Below are 18,563 nucleotides of genomic sequence, written 5' to 3' on the forward strand. Positions count from 1 at the left end.
CAATACAAAGGAAGTGAAGTCTTGGATGACCATATGTTCTTCTGAATAGCCGTCTTCATAAATAGCCAAAATATGACAATACCCCCAACTGTAGCAGCCGTCAGCCAGCGCTTATTAGGGCTACCTCAGGAATACAAAAACAATGTTTGCTTATCCTTGGTTACCCTTTATGATGCCAAAGGCTCAGCCTGGGAGATGTGGCCATTCTGATCTGCGGTGTCTTATAAGGAGCTGCCCCGGCCCTATCTTACATACTAGGCCGTTATTTTCAACAAATTATCTTCCCCTGAAGCCCCAGACAGATAAATTCGCTGTCAAGATTATACCACGTCTTTCGAAGGGTGGGTTACCAAATTCACGCTCGTCCTAATGTTTCCAAGTCGCCTGGGCAGATTCCTCAAGAGAATCCAGAAAATCTCCGGGGACGAACAAGAGTTAGTATGTGGAAAAATCTTCCAAAATTCAAGAATATTTACTCTATACAGATGCGCAAGCTGTTGCCAGGAAGTCCAAGCCGGCAAATCACTAACAGCCCCATGTGGACATAACTTCTGCAGAACGTGCCTCCGACAAATGGCATTAACAGCCCTGGAAACCACAGACCAATTTCCGGTGAAATGCTGCGGGAAAGAGATTCCACCGATAGCAGTCATCAAAGCCCTAGGCTCTCGAAACAGAAGACGCTATATCGCCCGATCAGACGAGTACGCAATCCCACCCTCTGAGCGCTTGTACTGCCCCCGAACGAAATGCGGACGATGGATCAACCCCAAGTACCAGATCAATCGCTTGACCCATAAGGTTTGTCCTTACTGCCGGGTGAAGATCTGCCCGAGTTGTCGGGATCTGGTGCATGGTACCAGGGAGTGTTCGTATGATCCTGGTCTTCAGTCTGTTTTAGAGTTGGCCAAGAATGAGAATTGGCAGCGGTGTTTTGGATGTCATGCTGTTGTTGAGAAGGTCTACGGGACGTGTGACCATGTCGTTTGCAGGTGTCGAACGGAGTTTTGGTATGTTCATCTGTCCAAGGTTGGCCCGAAAGGAACCCAGTCAATGCTGTTTGCTAACCAACTAAGTTACCAATGCGGTGCCCGTTATAGGAGTTGCAATTGCTCTGGAGCCCCTCGGGGTCAGGAAAATGTGGTTGTTGCAGATGCGGATCTCGATGTTAATATACTGGTTGCTGCAATGGAGGGTTTGGACTGGGAAGGGGAAAACTAATATTGTTGGGGGATTGACAAGGGTTTGGATCAGATCAACTTTATATTTTCTATCAGAAAAAGTCACAGGAGGGGTATCGTGCTTGAAATGATTTTCCTCCCTCACACAGGAACGACGCCTAGTAGTCGTAGAATCCCTTTCCACTCTTCTTGCCTAGCCAGCCGGCATCCACCATCCGGCGCAGAAGACCGGCAGATCTATACTTGCTGTCACCAGTCTCCTGGTGCAAGACATTCATGATTGCGAGGCAGGTGTCCAGGCCGATGAAGTCGGCCAAGGTCAATGGACCCATCGGGACGTTGGTGCCTGTCTTCATGATATTGTCAATATCTTCCCGGCCACCGACACCAGTCTCCAGGCAGATAATTGCCTCGTTGATGTAGGGCATAAGGATCCGGTTGGCCAGGAAGCCAGGTGAGTCGGCTGACACAGAGGCGACCTTGCCCATGCGCTGGACAAAGGCAATGGCCGTGTCCATTGTTTCCTGAGAGGTTTGCAGGCCACGAATAATCTCCACGCCCTTCTGGATGGGGACAGGGTTCATGAAATGAGTGGAGATCACTCGAGACGAAGCTTGCAGATCGGTGGGATCCGCACTCGTCGCAGCGGCAATCTTGGTGATGGAAATTGAAGAGGTGTTCGTGGCGAGGATGGCATGCTTCGGGGCGATCTGAGCCAAGCTGGCAAATATCTTTGTCTTCAGATCCACGATCTCAGGGACCGCCTCAATGACGAAGTCGACGGAGGAGAGGTCGTCCATCTTGAGAGTGGGTATCAAAAGTCCACGGGCTGCGTCTGCGGCCTCACGAGTGAGGCGCTGCTTGGAGACATCCTTCTCAAGCAGCTTATCTGGAGTTTAATGCTGTGTTAGGAACTCTGGTGATAGCAGCGACTAGTGGAGCTCGGCGTACCGGCAAACTTGAGGCCCTTATCCAACGATGCCTGAGAAGTATCGACAAGGGTTACGGGGACCTGTGCTTTCTGTGCAGCAACAAGAGCAATTCCAAGACCCTATAATTGTGTTAGGCCGCTAGTCGGGCTCTGAATAGCATCTTACTCACCATCTGGCCGGCACCGATCACACCAAGTGACTTGACCTCGGCTGCATGAGCTGCGGAGGTGGAGCTAAAGCTGCGGGCCACCACGGGACCCCGTTGTGAGAGGGAACGAAGTGTCGAGGTAAGCATGGCTATGTTTGAATGCTTCAAGCTATATAGAAAGAATATATGAATGTGAAAGGTGAGTGTGAAGAAGCAATGGTTATACTGCAATGACTTCACGTGCTTCCCGACGCCAATGTGTAGTAGAAAATAGCGGCCATTTAGTCTTGCGACTCACCGCCTTACAGCTGTTTACACATGGTTTCATTCTGGACATGTAATCTGCTTCACCCACTACCGACTTCATACTAAAAGCTGTCAATTGATTAAGAATAGGCTATATAAATATGACATATGCGAGCTTGGGGTATGAGATTAGCATTGTATAGTACTACGAAGTGTAAGATTATACGCACCAGCTTGGAAGTCGGCCATTTCGACGGGGTAAGATTCTCTCACGGAAATACGAGTAGGTAATTGTAGTGTAAATCAATGTTATATTTTCTCAGCAAGAGTGCCCACACCCAGGAAGAGTGCTACAGCAATGCTATAAACGAGACATGCGTAGTAAGGACCATATCTATAGAGCTGATATTCTGCCAGACAAACAGGACAAATGGCCGCAATATCTTGCGGTAAGAGCATCGGTTATCTTCGGTATTCTGGCGGCATCCAGTTTCTCCGAATCGCCGATGCCGAGCACGCGTCGACGCGTTGCCATTTCGTACGCTTTGGGAAGCAAATTGATACCAGCCCACCATGGATGAAGAGGTTGTCCCTCTAGGCCACGACGTGCAGGTCGTCGACCCAGACGTGCGAGGCTATGTTTATGGCCTGGTCACTGCTGTGAGTTCTTTCATCTTGCCTCGTCTGGTTTAATTTACTGATGCGGTCAATCCTTAGCTCGGAGGTTTTAACGGCGAAGATGCCGATCGATATGTGCTCGGAGATGACGCCTTGGCCTGTTTACGCGATATCAAACGATGGCTGAAATTGTATGACGAGAAGAACAATCGCATGGACGTTGCGCGGTGCCTGGGAGAGGCTAACTTGATCAATGGAGATCTACTTCCGATCCTTGCGCTCTGGTGGACTACGGGACAGAAGAGCAAGCATATGACGAGGATTTCCCTGGCGTGTTTGGAACTTCTTGTCCCATTGACTTGGCCGGTAGAGTTCCACAGCCAGATGACGGTCAACCACCATCGCCATACCCCCTACATCCAACAAACCCAGGTCCAGTACAAACGAGGTATCCTCAAATATGGAGGATCGACTCTCTTACGCGCCGTTATTCGAATTGCCCTTCCTAGCATGGTGACTGCTCGATCCGAACGCGAAGCACGAGACGAAGGAATCCTCAAATTGATGCTGTACTTCCTGCGAAACATTGCGATCATTTCCCCGAACACTCGGCTTGCTGCAGAAGGCGAAGAGGAGGAAACATCCAGATCAGCAACGATCAACGCTTTCCATGACCAGGATGCATTTGCGCTTCTCTTGACTATGTGCTCGAATGTTGGCGATGACTTCAACCTTCAAGATATTATTCTGATGGAGATCATTTTCCACATTGTGAAGGGTGTCAATGTCGAGAAGCTGTTTATGGACGATGATCAGAGAAAGGCAAAACGGACCGACGAGCTTAGCGATCTCCTGAAGAAGGAAAACTCGGTACGACGGGAGTACGCAAAGAACGCCCCGACACGCCATGGAAGATTTGGTACAATGATCTGGGTCAAGCGAGATGATGCGAAGGTGTCTACGGTCTCCGGACAAGATGTTTTGCGGGACGACCAGACTACTCTTCACAAGATGGACCAAAGCAAAAAGTGGAACAAACCCAAGCCTCGGCGCAAGCAAGAAGACGCTGTTCAAAACAGCAACTTCAACATGCCCGCTCATTTGAATTCGGAGGCAACTAAGAACCTACGGACTTTTGTTGAAGAGTTCCTGGATTCTGGATTCAACCCTCTTTTCACCCACGTGCGGAAAGCCATTGAACGCGAAGCCGAACGAGTACTAGATATCAACACCCGCCAATTCTTCTATACGGTTGGATGGTTCCTCGAGGCGGAACGTGTAAGGAGGGCCCGACAGTCCCGTCAGCGCACCGCCCAAAATGGAGGAAGGACCAAGGATATTGAGCCGGATAGCTATGGCTTGGTCGCTGGAGTCCTAAACCAAGAGACCTTCATCTCCCTGAACCGGGCTATGCAGAACAGCTTGGACAATAAGGAATGGCAAGATCTTAATGCTCAGATGCGCTGCTTCACTCAGATTCTGTTGACCGTGCAGGAAATGGCTGTGTCACCGCTTGAGGAAGATCAGGAGATTGCCGAGAACATCCAAAACCGAATCTTCTACGAAGAAACAACACATGACCGAATTCTGGCAATCGTCCGAGGATACAAAGATCAAGGGTTCGGTTACCTGGATGCATGCACAGAACTTGCTCATGTCTTCTTGCGGATGTTGGAACGCTACTCCAAACTCAACGCCGACATGCAGATTCGATCCCGCCGGAAGGCCAAGCGCAAGCAGAAGAAGGCCGATAAAGGCACGGAAGATGGAGCAGATGATGACGAGGAACGCGACTCCGAAGCCGAAGACGAGGTGGAAGCCGCTCAGGTCACCAAAGAGCGCAGCTTTGACTTCAAGCGGTTTGCGGCCAAGTTCTGCAACCAGAGTTGCGTGGATACGTTTGTTGCATTCACGGGCTTCTACAAAGAGCTTAACTCGGAGCAACTCAAGCGTGCCCACCGCTACTTCTACCGCATTGCGTTCAAGCAGGAGATGACTACCTTGCTATTCCGCGTTGATATTATCAGTCTATTCTACCGAATGATTAAGGGCCCGGGACCAATGGACTCAAGCGATTCTGTCTTTAAAGAATGGGAAGAGCTCGTGCGGCAAATTATTCGACGGATGATCAAGAAGCTCGACCAACGTCCGGCCTTGATTACTGAAATGTTGTTCAGTAAGATCAACTCGACTGTTTACTACCTTGAGTTTGGACACGAAAAGCAAACATCGTACCAGTCCAAGCGACCACCGGCGGAGCTCATTATCACATCACCCGAGGCGACAACCAAGGAAGCCGAGTTGAAGATTGTGGTTGGAGCCCTTGTTCTTGACGGGAGAGCAGATCTGGTGAAATGGATCGTTGATGTCTTGAGCTCGGGAGCTTCTGAAAGAGAGGCCTGGGAAGCCCAAGATGAAATTCGGCAGGCCGAGTCTTCCGAGGCTGTCAGCGTCCCTAACCCACTGATTAGTATGTTCTCTGCTACACCGATTCCAGGATAAAACTAACTGTACTATAGCCGTCAAAAGCAAAGACGAGGCTTGCAAGAGTGCCATGTTCTCAAATGCTAGGCTGCGTCTACTGATGAAGCTCGTTGGTTTCGAGCGACTGGGCGTCGAAGACGTGGTTGGTGCCGCTTGGGTTATTCCGGCGTCTCAGCAGTCTAAGGACCTGCATGAATCTATCTCGGAAATCCAAAAGGCCCTACAAACACCATTCTCCGGGGATGGCGATGATGATCCTCGTAAGCATCTTACACAAAAGAAACCAGGAGGTCCTCGGGCCACGGTTCAGGGTACGCTCGATGTTAGCTTCGGATCCGACTCGGAAGGCGAGGATGTGGTTCCAGATGGAATCTTGTTTCCGCCAAACCCGCGGTCAAAGGCCAATGCGCTAGACCAGCTGAAGAAGAAGCGCAAGAAGAAGTCCAAAGATACAGAGCCTGAATTGGACGACGAAACTCTGCAGGCACGACGTGATGCACGTCTATCAAACGCTCTTTCTCGCCAGGCGAAGATCAAGAGTGATCTTTTCATCCATGCCAGTGATGAGGAGAGTGACGAGGAAGCAGACAAGGAATTCTTCCGCCTCGAAGAAGAGCGACGAAAGAAGCACGATGCGGCAGTCAAGCACGCCATCCGTATTGGTGCCACAGATACATCAAGCAAGGGCAAACGCAAAGGCAAGAAAGCCGCCGGACGCAAGCGAAGCGACACAGGCGGTTCTGCAACCGCTAAAAACAAGCGACAGCGCCGTGATCCTGGTTCTGCCGGAAGCGATGCCGACAGTGATGCCGATGCTGATGGCGACATCCTCATGGCAGAGCTTGATGCTCAGTCTTCGCACTCTCAGCAGGAAGTCTCTACTAGCCTCGGTGCTGGAGAGGACGACGACACCCCTCTCACATCTGGTGAAGACGATCTTGCTTTCGATGATGATCTTGCGTTCATGCGTGACCGTCCGAGTAAACCCAAACCTCCAGCACCCGAGAATGATGCTGAAGATGAGGATGTTCCTGTGGCTGCATCTCGAAGACGTATGCGCGGAGGGTTTGTGATTGAGAGTGACTCGGAATGATCACCGTCATTCATATTTGCGACATGTTATGATCTGATGAGGCGTTTGGCATATGTATTGTAAAGCATCGGATACTCGGATACCTAGGTTCAGTGAGAATACGAACACTTCATGACTTAACGTTCATATTCTACAAGCTAGAGGGGCATTAGGGCCGTCTCAGCAATATGTAATCACTATAGAGACCGTCAACTCGAGGTCCGTGCTAGTGAGGTTTCAATCAAAGTTCTATTAACCTGTTGGAGCCTAAACTAGTGAGATTTAAATACGAGCTTCCCCCCTCTGCACATCCATCTTTCACTTTTCCACCTCTGCACTATCAATAAGCATGAGCTCCCTAAGCACCAAAACCCTAACAGCAAAATGCCATTGCAACAACGTACAATTCACAATAACCCTCCCAACAACATCCCTCCCCCTCAAAACACACATCTGCCACTGCAACATCTGCCGCCACGTCCATGGCACACCATGTATCTTCCACGCACCACTACCAGAAGGAATAACACCCCAATTCATCAGCCCATCCAGCATGGATAACTTAACAGGCTACAACCACGCTTCGGCACTAGGAACACGCCACTTCTGCAGTACATGCGGCTGCCACGTCGGCGATCTAGGACTAGACGATGGAAACTGGACAATATCCACAGCGATCTTCACAGAACCAAATACCGGGCTGTGGGAGATGAGGTCGCATTGCTTTACGAATTCATCAGCTGATGGTGGTCTCTCAGCTATATTTTCGCATATTGATGGTCGGCGGCTTGGGTTCTTTAACCCGGAGGATACATCCTCTGGCTTGACGAAGGACGTCGGTAGAGATATCCGAACCGATGAAGCAGAGTCTACTTCCGAGGGACTACTCGCTGAATGCCAATGCGGCGGCGTTTCCTTTACCATTTCCCGTCCTCGAGAAGAATTCATCGCCAGTCCTGCAAGTGAAGGATGGTTACACTCATCTGATACGAGTAAATGGCTTGCACTTCTTGATCTATGTGACGATTGCCGCCTCACTTCTGGAACAAATGTCATGGCTTGGATGTACGTTCCGTTGGATCATATATCGCCCCACATATCGGCAGACTTGGCTATTGGGTCATCGAAGAGTTACAGATCGAGTAAAGGTAGGCTGCGGACGTTCTGTGGGACTTGTGGCGCGACGGTGTTTTATATTTCTGATACTCGGCCTTCGGTTGTCGATGTGGCGGTTGGAATTTTGCGTGCGCCGGAGGGGACGATGGCTGAGAAGTGGGCTATCTGGAGGGCTGGGAGAATTGCAGCTGCTAATAGTGGATTGAAGTATGATCCTGGATTTAGTAAGGCGCTTATTGAGGGAATGGCGAGATGGGGTGGTGAGCGCGGGATGCCGGAGGATTTTGTAGTGCCATAGATGCAGAGAGAGAAGTTCATAGACCATCCAGTATCAAGGGAATTAAGGGACTTAACAGATGCCGAGACCCACCACTCTTCAGCCGTCATTTTATGGACTGTTATGGAGTATCTGAAATAGCCGCTATGAGTCAACAGGGTATAGTGGGGAGTATAAGAAGCGTCCGCATCCACAACCTCACATCTACATTCCCTCCACCTCAACCTCTTCAATAGACAACATTCACATTCACCACAATGACCCACCTAAACTTCGTCACCCTAGATGTCTTCACATCAACCCCCTACAGTGGCAACCCACTAGCAGTAGTCTTCCTCCCAGAGGACCCAGCCCATGCTCTAACCCAACGCCAGAAGCAAACCCTGGCACAAGAATTCAACCTCTCAGAAAGCATTTTCGTGCACCCAGTGACAGAAGCCACAAAACGTACCATCGACATCTTCACCACAGACTGCGAAATCCCCTTCGCAGGCCACCCCACCATCGGCGCCGCATCCTGGTTCCTAACCCACTCAGCCAACCCAGCCGACGGCCCGGGCGTCACGACATTGGCCACTAAATCTGGCGACATCCCCATCTCTATTCAGGACGCCGCGAGCAAGTACGTCGCCGCGCAGATTGCGCATAACACGCACATCCACGGCGCACGGTTCGGCGTTAAGGAGTTGTTGCGGTTGCATCCGACTCTGGCGCCTTTCTTCCCCGAGGATGATGTGACGTTCCCTTTGTTTTCTGTTGTCAAGGGGATGAGTCAGTTGTTTGTTGAGTTGGGGTCTTTGGAGGCTTTGGCTGCTGTTACGCCAGCTACGGGTGGTGAGCTTGTTTCTAGCGAGTATCTTGATGAGGGGTGGAGGGCTGGGTTAGTTTGTGTTTATTTCATTGTTAGGGGCGTTTGGGATGATGTTTTGGGGAGGGAGGTTATTCGGGCTAGGATGATGCTGGGCACCTTGGAGGATCCTGCTACTGGTAGTTCGGCTAGTGGGTTGGCTGCTTATTTGAGTCTTACGGAGGGACGGGCTGGGCAGGATTTGGATTATCATGTTGTGCAGGGTGTTGAGATGGGGCGGAGGAGTGATATCGGTGTTGGGGTTTCTCTTGATGGTGAGAAGAAGATTGAGAAGGTTGTTTTGACTGGGACTGCTGTTAGTGTTTCTGAGGGTAAGGTGTTGGTCCCTCAGGCTTGAATATAGCAGTGTGCAGAGCTAGAATGGAGCTTTAGACAAAACTTGATATATCGCGGCTTCATCCCTTGATTAGTACTTGGAGACTATAGCAGCTACCTAATAATGAGCTTGAATTCGGAACGTAGATTCATGATATCGTGGAAAGATCGAGTTATATAGCCCAATTTAGAGCTTCTTCTCCTCAACCAACTGCCTCAACACCTTAATAGTCCCCTCAACGGCCATCTGGCTCATCGTCCTCTCCTTCTCAGCCAACGCAGCCAGTTCCTCCTTGGAAACCCCGGGGTGCCTCCACTCAAACATGTAAGTCATATAAAGCTCTCCATCAGCCCCCTCACTGATCACATTATTGATCTTGCTCCCTTCGGACTGCACAAACTCCACACGGCTAGCCTCAAACGCGGTAACAGTTTCTTGAACTGCCTTCTGAGATTCACGGAAAAGGACTTCACGGACGGTCACGGGGTTGCCGTTGTCATCGTAGGATTCGCTCACGACCTTTGTGGATTGGATCGCTGCTGGGACGAAGGTTTCTGCGCTGCGGATTTTGAGGAGGAGCCCGTTCCAGATTTGGTCCACAGTTAGGACGGGGGAATGTCCTGGTGGGTTGATCGGGGCTGTGAAAGCGATGTTGTTTGTGGATGGCATGGTAGAAGTATGTTTAAATGACTTGAATATGACAAGAGTATACTTGGGTATGACTTTACAAAAGTGTCAGATCGTCTCTTTTATGTCTGGGGAATGACGAAACCGATAAGCCGATAAGTAAGCTCGGCCTTTCCGCACGCCGACCTGCTTACTCATTGTCGGGCCTTCAGTTTCCTCAGACCGTGGAACTATACTCTTATGGAACGAAGTAATTGTTTTGCTTACAATGTAGAAAACGAAGACGGAAAAGAAAGGCTAGAGTATAACCGAACGGACTAAATAGTTATAGATTGAGTTATCAACAAATCGTAAATAAAAAGGTCTATCACAGGCTATCACAGGCTATCACAAAACATCCCACTTATGTGTACTTAGGAACATTATTCCTAACCTATGGCCTTACACCACGAAGAACGACCCCATCCTGGGCCGTCTCAATATTTCAACTAGCTGCAGATAGGCATAGTAGAAGCAAGCTCATTGGCGACATGCGCCCCACGAAGCCCAAAGAAGGCAATGAACGACACATTTGCGCCATTCCGTAACAGCTGGCATCTTATTATCTCCAGCAAACTACAGACTTGTGTGGATACAGAGGAAATTTCGACAAGCTCGTATTTATTCAGGGGTGACCTATCTCTTCCCCAAGGCTACCAATCCTTGCATCTTGACGCCACTACCCCCGCTTGAAGCAAACAACCCTGGCAGAATGCCTGAACTCACCACAAACCAGGGCTATCAACTCGGCGTAGACGTCGGAGGCACATTCACAGACGTCTACGTATTCACCCCGCACGGCGAAACAGTGCGAGCAAAAGTTCCAACAACAATCCCAGACCAAAGCATAGGAATCCAGAACGGAATTTCCAAAGCCCGCGAGATATTGAAGAGCACATTCGACTGGTCGGGTAAATTCCAATTCATCCACCATGGCACAACAACAGCTACAAATGCCGTTCTTGAAGGAAAGGGCGCCCGCACGGCACTCGTCGTCACAGCCGGACATAAGGATATCCTGGCTCTGCGCCGGTCTCAGATTCCTGGTGGATTAGGTGCCTGGTTGCATTGGACACCCCCTGAGCCAATTGTTCCGCTTGAGCGGGTCGTGCAGTGTAAAGAGCGGATGTCTGTACAGGGTGAGACGGTTTTGCCTGTTGATATTGAGGATTTGCGGATGAGTTTGAGGGAATTGGCTCTGCAGAAGCCCGAGGCGGTGGCCATTTCGTTGCTTAACTCACATAGCAATGATGCACACGAGCGGACCGTTAAAGAGATTGTTCGTGAAGAGCTTGGGTCTGATATTGCTGTTATTTGTTCGGCGGATGTCTTGCGCGAAGTTGGCGAGTATGAGCGTACAGTAACGACTTGTACGAATACGCTTGTAAAGCCGGTTGTGCAGACTTATCTGCACAATTTGTCTGAGGTGCTTGCTGCGGAAAGTGAGACGATTCGGGTCCTTAAGAGTGATGGTGGTTTGACTAGTTTGACCCTTGCCTCAGAGCTGCCAGTTAATATTCTGATGTCTGGGCCTGCTGGGGGTGTTAGGGGAGTCGCGGATGTTGTGGCTCGAAGTACACCATACAAGAATCTGATCACGCTGGATATGGGAGGGACATCAACTGACTGTGCGCTGATCTACAATGGTCAACCTCAGCTCCGACGTGAGACCGTTGTCGGGAGTCTCTCTGTACGTGCCCCGGCGGTTGATATCAAGACAGTCGGAGCAGGAGGTGGCTCAATAACCACCTATATGGAGCTCACGGAGACACTGCGAGTTGGACCAGAAAGTGCTGGTGCGGCGCCGGGTCCTGCATGTTATGGGAAAGGTGGAAAGCAAGCCACAGTCACAGACGCAAACCTAGTCTTGGGATATCTTCCAAAGACATTACTGGGAGGTGATTTTGCACTTGATGTGAAAGCAGCCACAGCAGCTGTTGAAGAGATCGCGACACAAATGAAGCTCCCCGTTACCCAGACAGCCGAGGATATTATCACGATCATCAACGAGACAATGTACGGAGCTCTGCGTCTCGTTTCTGTCGAGCAGGGCTACGACCCCCGTGAATTTGCGCTCGTTGCTTTTGGCGGTGCTGGTCCTTTGCATGCCAATGCGGTTGGACAGCTTCTCGGAGCTTGGCCTGTTATTATTCCGCCATCGCCCGGTATCTTGTGTGCGCAGGGTGATGTGACAACCAAGCTTAGACATGAGCAGTCGGCTACATTCATCCGCCTGGTCTCCGGAACAGATGTTGCTGAGGCTCGGGAGCAGTATGACATCCTCGAGCAAACATGTCATAAGACTCTGCAAAGATCGTCTGGAGAGAAGTGGCCTGTTACTTGGAAGGCTGAATACCAGGCAGACCTTCGATATAAAGGACAGGCTTTAACCATCACTATTGATCTCACGGCCGAGGATTTGGCTCTTGATACGAAGGGTTGGCATAATCTGTTACGACGAAAGTTTGATCAGCAGCATCAGCAGATGTTCACTTACTGCTTGCCGGACTTTGAGCTGGAGTTAATGCGACTTGGGGTTGTGTTGGAAGATGCTTCTCCCAGTATTGATATTCCTCAAGTTGGAAAGGCTTCAAGTCCTCCCCCTGATGCCAAAATTGGAGAGCAGACAATTGTCGTGCAAGGCAAAGAGCAATTGGCAACCTTGTGGGACCGTCAGAAAGTCACCAAGGAGGGCATCCGACTGACCGGGCCATGTATCATTTCCGAGATGGACAGCAACACACTCATCTTGCCAGGATATTACGGTGAAATTGACAGCATCGGAAATATTTTGATCAATCCACTGGACAGAAAACCTGCGGTCCCAACAAATCACACAGCGGAATCAGCCAAGGAGCTCGTTGAAAGCACTCCACTAGTTCCAACATTGATTTCCTCGACTCTGGCATCCATCCGCAGTGAAATGGACCAGATGATGCTACGGTGCAGCATGTCACCTGCCATCCGAGAACAGCAAGACGAATTTAACGTCATTACTGACTGCGAGGGCAAGATGTTGGTAGGCCAATTTGGAAGTTTCATCACCCAATTCTTGGAAGTATGGAATGGCACCATCGAAGAGGGAGACGTATTCATCACCAACGACACCTATCAGGTACAGGGTGCTATTAGCCACCTGAACGATGTGATTGCATTCCTTCCCATATTCCACGAGCATCGCCTTATTGGTTGGGCATCTCAATTCGGACATTTGACAGATGTCGGAGGCGTCGTACCTGGAAGCATGTCGATCAATGCAACCTCTGTGTTCGATGACGGCGTCCAGATCCCCTGCATCAAGCTGTACACCCGTGGTGTCATGAATGCAGATCTAGTAGATCTCCTATGCCGGAACTCCCGCCAGCCGGCATGGTACCGCTCCGATCTGACGGCTATTGTAGCATCATGCTCTATGGCAGCCACCCGTACGCGCGAGTTAGCAACTCGGTTCGGGAGCGAGGTGTACCTGGCAGCATGTGCAGAGCTGCTCTCCCGCAATCGCAATGGCTTTGCAAAGATTATTGAGCGACAGTTTGATGATCTGGAAAGTAAATTCACCGATTTCGTCGACGATGACGGGCACGGCGTCGGGCCATGGGCTCTTACCTGTTCTATGAAGAAGGTAGAGGGGAATCGGCTGAGTTTCGACTGGAGCGGTACTTCACCCCAGAGTCAGCATAGTATCAACTTCTACCTCTCGGAAACAATGTTCAAGATGTTCATCGGATACTACCTCATTGCAGCAGCAGCTCCAGGCACAGTCATCAATGACGGCTTCCACGATCTGATCGACGTGAATATCCCCCAAGGAAGTGTCCTGCGACCTGTGCGCCCTGCGCCAATTTCTTGCCGCACTCACTTCCTGGGCCGTACTTTGGATATCGTGCAGGCATTGATCGGTCAGAAACAGGACTCCTACCAGGCTGCAGCTGGCTTCAGTGATTCGCCACACTTCTTCTATTCCGGATTCAAGCCTGATGGAGAATGGTATCAGCTGTATCAAATCGGGTTCGGAGGTGTTCCTGCTCGCCAGGCTGGCGATGGACCCGATTGTCATTGTCTTTTCCCTGCTATTAAGTCCATACCCACCGAGAGCATCGAGTTGAATTACCCATTGCGCATCGAGGTAAATGAGAGTGTCGCTGATAGCGGTGGTCCTGGATTTTATCGCGGTGGAAATGCACAGCGCACCTTGTACCGGTTCCTTGCTCGTGGGGAGTTTAGTCTGCATGATGATCGGTGGTTCACGAAGCCGTGGGGATTGAAGGGTGGGAAACCTGGACAGAGATCGCGCAAGATATTATACCGCCATTCTCAATCTGCTGAGGCCACTCCGGAGATATTGCCTTCGAAATGTGATCATGTTCGTGTTGATCCAGGTGATTTGCTCGAGTGGATCACTTGGGGTGGAGGTGGTCTTGGGGATCCGTTAACTCGCCCAGCTGAGAAGGTTGCTCTTGAAGTTCATCGGAAGCTTGTCACGATTGATGGAGCTCGTCATGGATATGGAGTTGTTGTGAATGGCGATTTCACTGTTAATGAAGCTGAGACTGCGGCTCTTCGGAACCTGATGAGGGTAGAGCGTGCTCAGCTGGAAGAAAGTCCGATCTACGACCGCGGTGGCAGTCTCGAAGAGCTCCGGGGGACATGTCTGCAGGAGACTGGGTTGGAGGCTCCCATTCCGCAGTGGGAGACAGATATCTATGGTCCCCATGCCGGATTGGCATACGTAAAGGACTGGTATACCGAAATGAGGACCCAGAAGGATTGGAAATTGGACTGAAAGATGTATATACTTATGAAGAGTACATAACATCCGACCTCATAGTACACTTCACCCCCCTAAACACATCATCCCCACTATGCATAAGGTTTCTCTGTTGAAAAATCAACACAGAGCCCGTCTTAGGAAAAACCCGCACAGAATCCTTAGCTCTGAAGCCATCCCGAAACGAAGTCGCACCCCCAAGAAGCGTCTCACTCTTCTCGAGAGACTGCTTAGCTGGAAGGAAGCCCCCATCTCCGTCTCCAACTTCAACCTGTTCAGCCCCAACCTCTTTAAGATCAATCTCACCATCTTCCTCAAACAAATAATACTTCTTCTCCGCCTCATCAATATACGGCTGTAACTCCTCCATATCCTGCTCCCCCTCTCCATTCAAATACAAATGAATCGTATAAAGAGACTTTTCCTTCTCATCTGGCGTAACATACCGCCCATCCACATGAGGCCGGAAATAATCACCACCCTCATAGCGCAGGAATCTCAATCGCTCATTGAGTCGACTGATATTGTATACCTCCCGACGTTTCGCAGGCCCGAGACCTGTAACAGAAGGTTTATCTTTGATTTGATCGATTTCGCATTCGCGCACGAATGGCATGAGTCGGTGGAGTAGTCTCTGTGCGATCTCCGGGGAGTCGAATATAATGCGACCGCTTTTGCGAGAGTCCACCGACATGACTTCTTTCCCGTTGCCGGCATTGACCATGGCTCGTTCCCATTTTGGGGGTGACAGCGTTGAGTCTGGGAGGTTAGTTCTTGTTGATTGTTCTGCTAGGTGGAGGAGGTCTTTGCATTCGGACTCTGTCATGAAGTTGTCGATGATTGCTGCGAAGTTGTTTTTGTATGCGAGGATAGCTGGCTTTGTGTGTTCGAAGTTGATTTTGTGGAGAGTTGCGTTCGGGGATGGGCTCCTGAGGAAGTTTTCTGGGATTGAGGCCATGATTCTTGCAAGGTCTGAAGAAGTCGAATGTTGACAGGGGAGGCTTTCTAGCCTTCCGGCCCCCACGTTGAGGTTCTGCTCTGAAGTGGGGCCTGACTTTTACTGAATCCTGTCTGACGTGAGATACTAAGTCTGAAATGAAGAACATTCATTCAACTAGTTGAGAGGGGACATCAAAACACAAGATACTGAGCAACAAAAACCCTCAAGACCTGGATCTCTGGAAGAACCACGTCCTTTGAAGCTAACGTTGGGGTGCCATGAGTTCTCTTAAGCTGAGGTAGATCGCTGAGCACTCAAGACCCGGAGGCAAGCAATCCCTTCATGAACGGTGTCTCCTCCTCCCCTGCCCACGGTGGACTTGTGCTTTTGGGAAGCTTGGAAGCTGATGATATGATGGATGATGGACGGTTGTTGACGGTTCATGGTTCATGCGCTTGTTGGGTACTTGCTGACAGCTTTAAGTCGCGGTAGATCACCGAATAATCAAAGCCTCAAGACAAGGGGAGCTCCTGGGAGCAAACATTGATCCAGATATGTACTTGATATCAGCTTTAAGTCGCGGTAGATCACCGAATAATCAAAGTTTCAAGACAAACAGGATCCGTTCCTGGAGAATGTTGCAGTAGAAGTAGAGTGCATGCCTTCCGCCTTAAATCACGGTAGATAACCGCATAGTCAAGACCTCCGAACAAACAAGAACTTCTCCTCCTTCATTTCAACAGTGTCGGTGCCAAAGTCAAGTAATTTGCTTGCAACTTTAAATCGTGGTATTTCACCGAGTATTCAAAGCCACAAGACAAACTCCAAGAAGAAAGCAGAGCCGCCAAACCCTCCATCGTAGCTGAACAGCCCGTTGTTGCTTTTTGCGTGCCGGGCAGCTGTTGTTTGTGTTCTGTACTTTTGTTTTTGTGTGCGTTGGGCGTGGACTGTCAAGCGTATCAAGCTGATTGTTGCGGCGTGCGGCATCCAAGGTTGACCGGAACCGTCGTCGTTGTAACCGGACTGTGCTTCCTAGTTAGCATCTTCAGCAGTTTCGTCATCAAGATCGAGAACTCACGGTCCATGAAATCCAAAGTCTCACAGATTCTGGAAGGTGGGGTTGGTAGGCAGGTTGGGAAAACGAAGAATAACGACAATCTCGTGGTCATGGGTGGAAACTGGTATAAATCGAAATAATTTGAGGACGTATTCGATGTAATGCGAGCCTAGAACTTTGAAAACAATCGTCTTCCTCAGCTTGATGCCCAGAAGCTGGTGAGGCAGACCTCATTGTGACGGCAGAGAAAGAACGGGCACCTTAATCCCAGGAGAGGCACTCACCATGTAGACCTCCAAAGTAGCAAGGTGTGGTGTGGCAGTCGACAGTGAGGTGTGAGCCATAAAGATGAGGCAATGAGGCGTGAGGTGGATACAGTCGATGCAATGGAAATTCCTAGAACCTGGAAAACAACAGTCTTCCTCAGCTTGATGCCCAAAGCTGGTGAGGCTAACCTCATCGTGATGGGGAAGGGGAAGGGGAAGGGGAAGGGGACTACAGAAAATGGGCATCTTAATCACGGGAGAGGTACTCACCATAAAATCCTCTCCAAGAGCAGCAAGTTTCATGGTGTGGCAGTGGACCGAGGTGTGAGCCATGATGAGACAGTGAGGCGTGAGGTGGATGCAGTCGATGCAGTGGGATTCCTAGAACCTGGAAAACAACAGTCTTCCTCAGCTTGATGCCCAAAGCTGGTGAGGCTAACCTCATTGTGACGGCAGAGAAAGAACGGGCACCTTAATCACAGGAGAGGTACTCACCATGCAATCCTCTCCAAGAGCAGCAAGTCATGGTGTGGCAGTGGACAACGAGGTGTAAGCCATGATGAGACAGTGAGGCCTGAGGTGGATGCAGTCGATGCAATGGGAATTCCTAGAACCTGGAAAACAAACCGTCTTCCTCAGCTTGATGCCCACAAGCCGGCGAGGTTGACCTTATTGTGAAGACGACAAGAATCGCCGAAAAAAAATTGATGGAAGGAATGAAGCACTGCGAAAAAAAGGGCCCCTTATCACAGAAGGTGTTCTGATGTACTCACCAAGCAATCCTCCCAAGCAGGAAGGTGTGGTATGGAAGGCGACAGCAAGGTGTGAGACGTGGTGATGAGGCAGTGAGTTGAGCAAAGCAGCAAGAAGGCTGACAGATGACAGCGTGAACAAAGATGAAAGACTTGATAGAGGTCAGCAATGGATGGACTGTTAAGTTGGGGGGTGGGGAGGGGGGAGTGAGGTGTACCGACAGTGAGGTCAAGTGTCGAGATGTTGTTCAAGTTTGGTGTGTTTGTCTTGGTGGTGTGGTGATGTGGTGATGGAGCAAGGTATCAAGCTCGAAGGTCATGCATGCATGATGGACATGGACACAAACAGGTACATCAAACAAAGATGAATGAAAGGGTGAAGAAAAGAGAGAGAGACGAAGAAGGAAGAGAGAGATGGAGAAGAAAGAAGAGGGGAGAGAAGGAAGGTAAGTTGGTCTGGGGGAAGGACTGGCTATTTATACCCATGGGGAAGAAGCCATCTGATCTTGCGTGGGAAAGTGTTTGTCTTCAGGGCTATTGGTTTATTTGAGCCCTACCAGCACCTGGTTTGATAGCTTTGTACTTGTGAGAACAGTGAAGACACGCCCAGCGTCAACATTGAGCCCACAGTGCCCTCATACTCGACGAGAGGACTGGGTACTTTACGACCTCACTTGACGTGAAGCCTGGTTTATGACTTGATATTGAAGCTCCAGTATGTACTATCCATGATGGCCATTATGCTTACTTCAGAGCTTCGTAGTCCCAAACAGGCATCCGGGAGGACACCCTGAACGTGAGGCAAGATTTAGAGAAAGGGACGCGAATGTTCGTTCTTCAGCGTCCACAAGTCACT

General features: G+C 50.0%; 8 protein-coding genes across 8 annotated transcripts; 4 read left to right on the forward strand and 4 right to left on the reverse strand.

Moving 5' to 3' along the window:
* Window positions 1–1,339: 1,339 nt before the first annotated feature.
* Window positions 1,340–2,408, reverse strand: PENARI_c026G08260 (3-hydroxyacyl-CoA dehydrogenase family protein; the record flags this gene model as incomplete). The annotated part of the gene is made up of 3 exons (XM_022635978.1): window positions 1,340–2,070; window positions 2,133–2,232; window positions 2,283–2,408. The coding sequence occupies 3 exons, from the start codon at window positions 2,406–2,408 to the stop codon at window positions 1,340–1,342; spliced, it is 957 nt and encodes a 318-aa protein (XP_022484139.1).
* Window positions 2,409–3,080: 672 nt separating this feature from the next.
* tof1 (putative DNA repair protein (Tof1)) lies at window positions 3,081–6,702 on the forward strand (the record flags this gene model as incomplete). The annotated part of the gene is made up of 3 exons (XM_022635956.1): window positions 3,081–3,167; window positions 3,225–5,595; window positions 5,645–6,702. The coding sequence occupies 3 exons, from the start codon at window positions 3,081–3,083 to the stop codon at window positions 6,700–6,702; spliced, it is 3,516 nt and encodes a 1,171-aa protein (XP_022484208.1).
* Window positions 6,703–7,234: 532 nt separating this feature from the next.
* Window positions 7,235–8,095, forward strand: PENARI_c026G10001 (uncharacterized protein; the record flags this gene model as incomplete). Its single annotated transcript, XM_022635998.1, has 1 exon — window positions 7,235–8,095. One exon carries the CDS (start codon window positions 7,235–7,237, stop codon window positions 8,093–8,095), a length of 861 nt encoding a protein of 286 aa, XP_022484209.1.
* Window positions 8,096–8,331: 236 nt separating this feature from the next.
* PENARI_c026G05986 (PhzF family phenazine biosynthesis protein) lies at window positions 8,332–9,279 on the forward strand (the record flags this gene model as incomplete). The annotated part of the gene is made up of 1 exon (XM_022635951.1): window positions 8,332–9,279. One exon carries the CDS (start codon window positions 8,332–8,334, stop codon window positions 9,277–9,279), a length of 948 nt encoding a protein of 315 aa, XP_022484251.1.
* A 165-nt stretch (window positions 9,280–9,444) lies between these two features.
* On the reverse strand, window positions 9,445–9,927 carry PENARI_c026G04058 (SRPBCC family protein; the record flags this gene model as incomplete). The annotated part of the gene is made up of 1 exon (XM_022635927.1): window positions 9,445–9,927. The coding sequence occupies one exon, from the start codon at window positions 9,925–9,927 to the stop codon at window positions 9,445–9,447; it is 483 nt and encodes a 160-aa protein (XP_022484151.1).
* A 709-nt stretch (window positions 9,928–10,636) lies between these two features.
* On the forward strand, window positions 10,637–14,707 carry PENARI_c026G06854 (uncharacterized protein; the record flags this gene model as incomplete). The annotated part of the gene is made up of 1 exon (XM_022635964.1): window positions 10,637–14,707. The coding sequence occupies one exon, from the start codon at window positions 10,637–10,639 to the stop codon at window positions 14,705–14,707; it is 4,071 nt and encodes a 1,356-aa protein (XP_022484248.1).
* Window positions 14,708–14,758: 51 nt separating this feature from the next.
* Window positions 14,759–15,650, reverse strand: PENARI_c026G09806 (uncharacterized protein; the record flags this gene model as incomplete). Its single annotated transcript, XM_022635995.1, has 2 exons — window positions 14,759–14,766; window positions 14,888–15,650. 2 exons carry the CDS (start codon window positions 15,648–15,650, stop codon window positions 14,759–14,761), a joined length of 771 nt encoding a protein of 256 aa, XP_022484212.1.
* Window positions 15,651–16,436: 786 nt separating this feature from the next.
* PENARI_c026G06422 (uncharacterized protein) lies at window positions 16,437–17,288 on the reverse strand (the record flags this gene model as incomplete). Its single annotated transcript, XM_022635959.1, has 2 exons — window positions 16,437–16,664; window positions 17,226–17,288. 2 exons carry the CDS (start codon window positions 17,286–17,288, stop codon window positions 16,437–16,439), a joined length of 291 nt encoding a protein of 96 aa, XP_022484187.1.
* Between the last annotated feature and the right edge of the window lie 1,275 nt (window positions 17,289–18,563).

Source organism: Penicillium arizonense (assembly GCF_001773325.1).
Source record: "Penicillium arizonense strain CBS 141311 chromosome Unknown PENARI_contig026, whole genome shotgun sequence".
Classification (NCBI taxonomy): Eukaryota; Fungi; Ascomycota; class Eurotiomycetes; order Eurotiales; family Aspergillaceae; genus Penicillium; species Penicillium arizonense.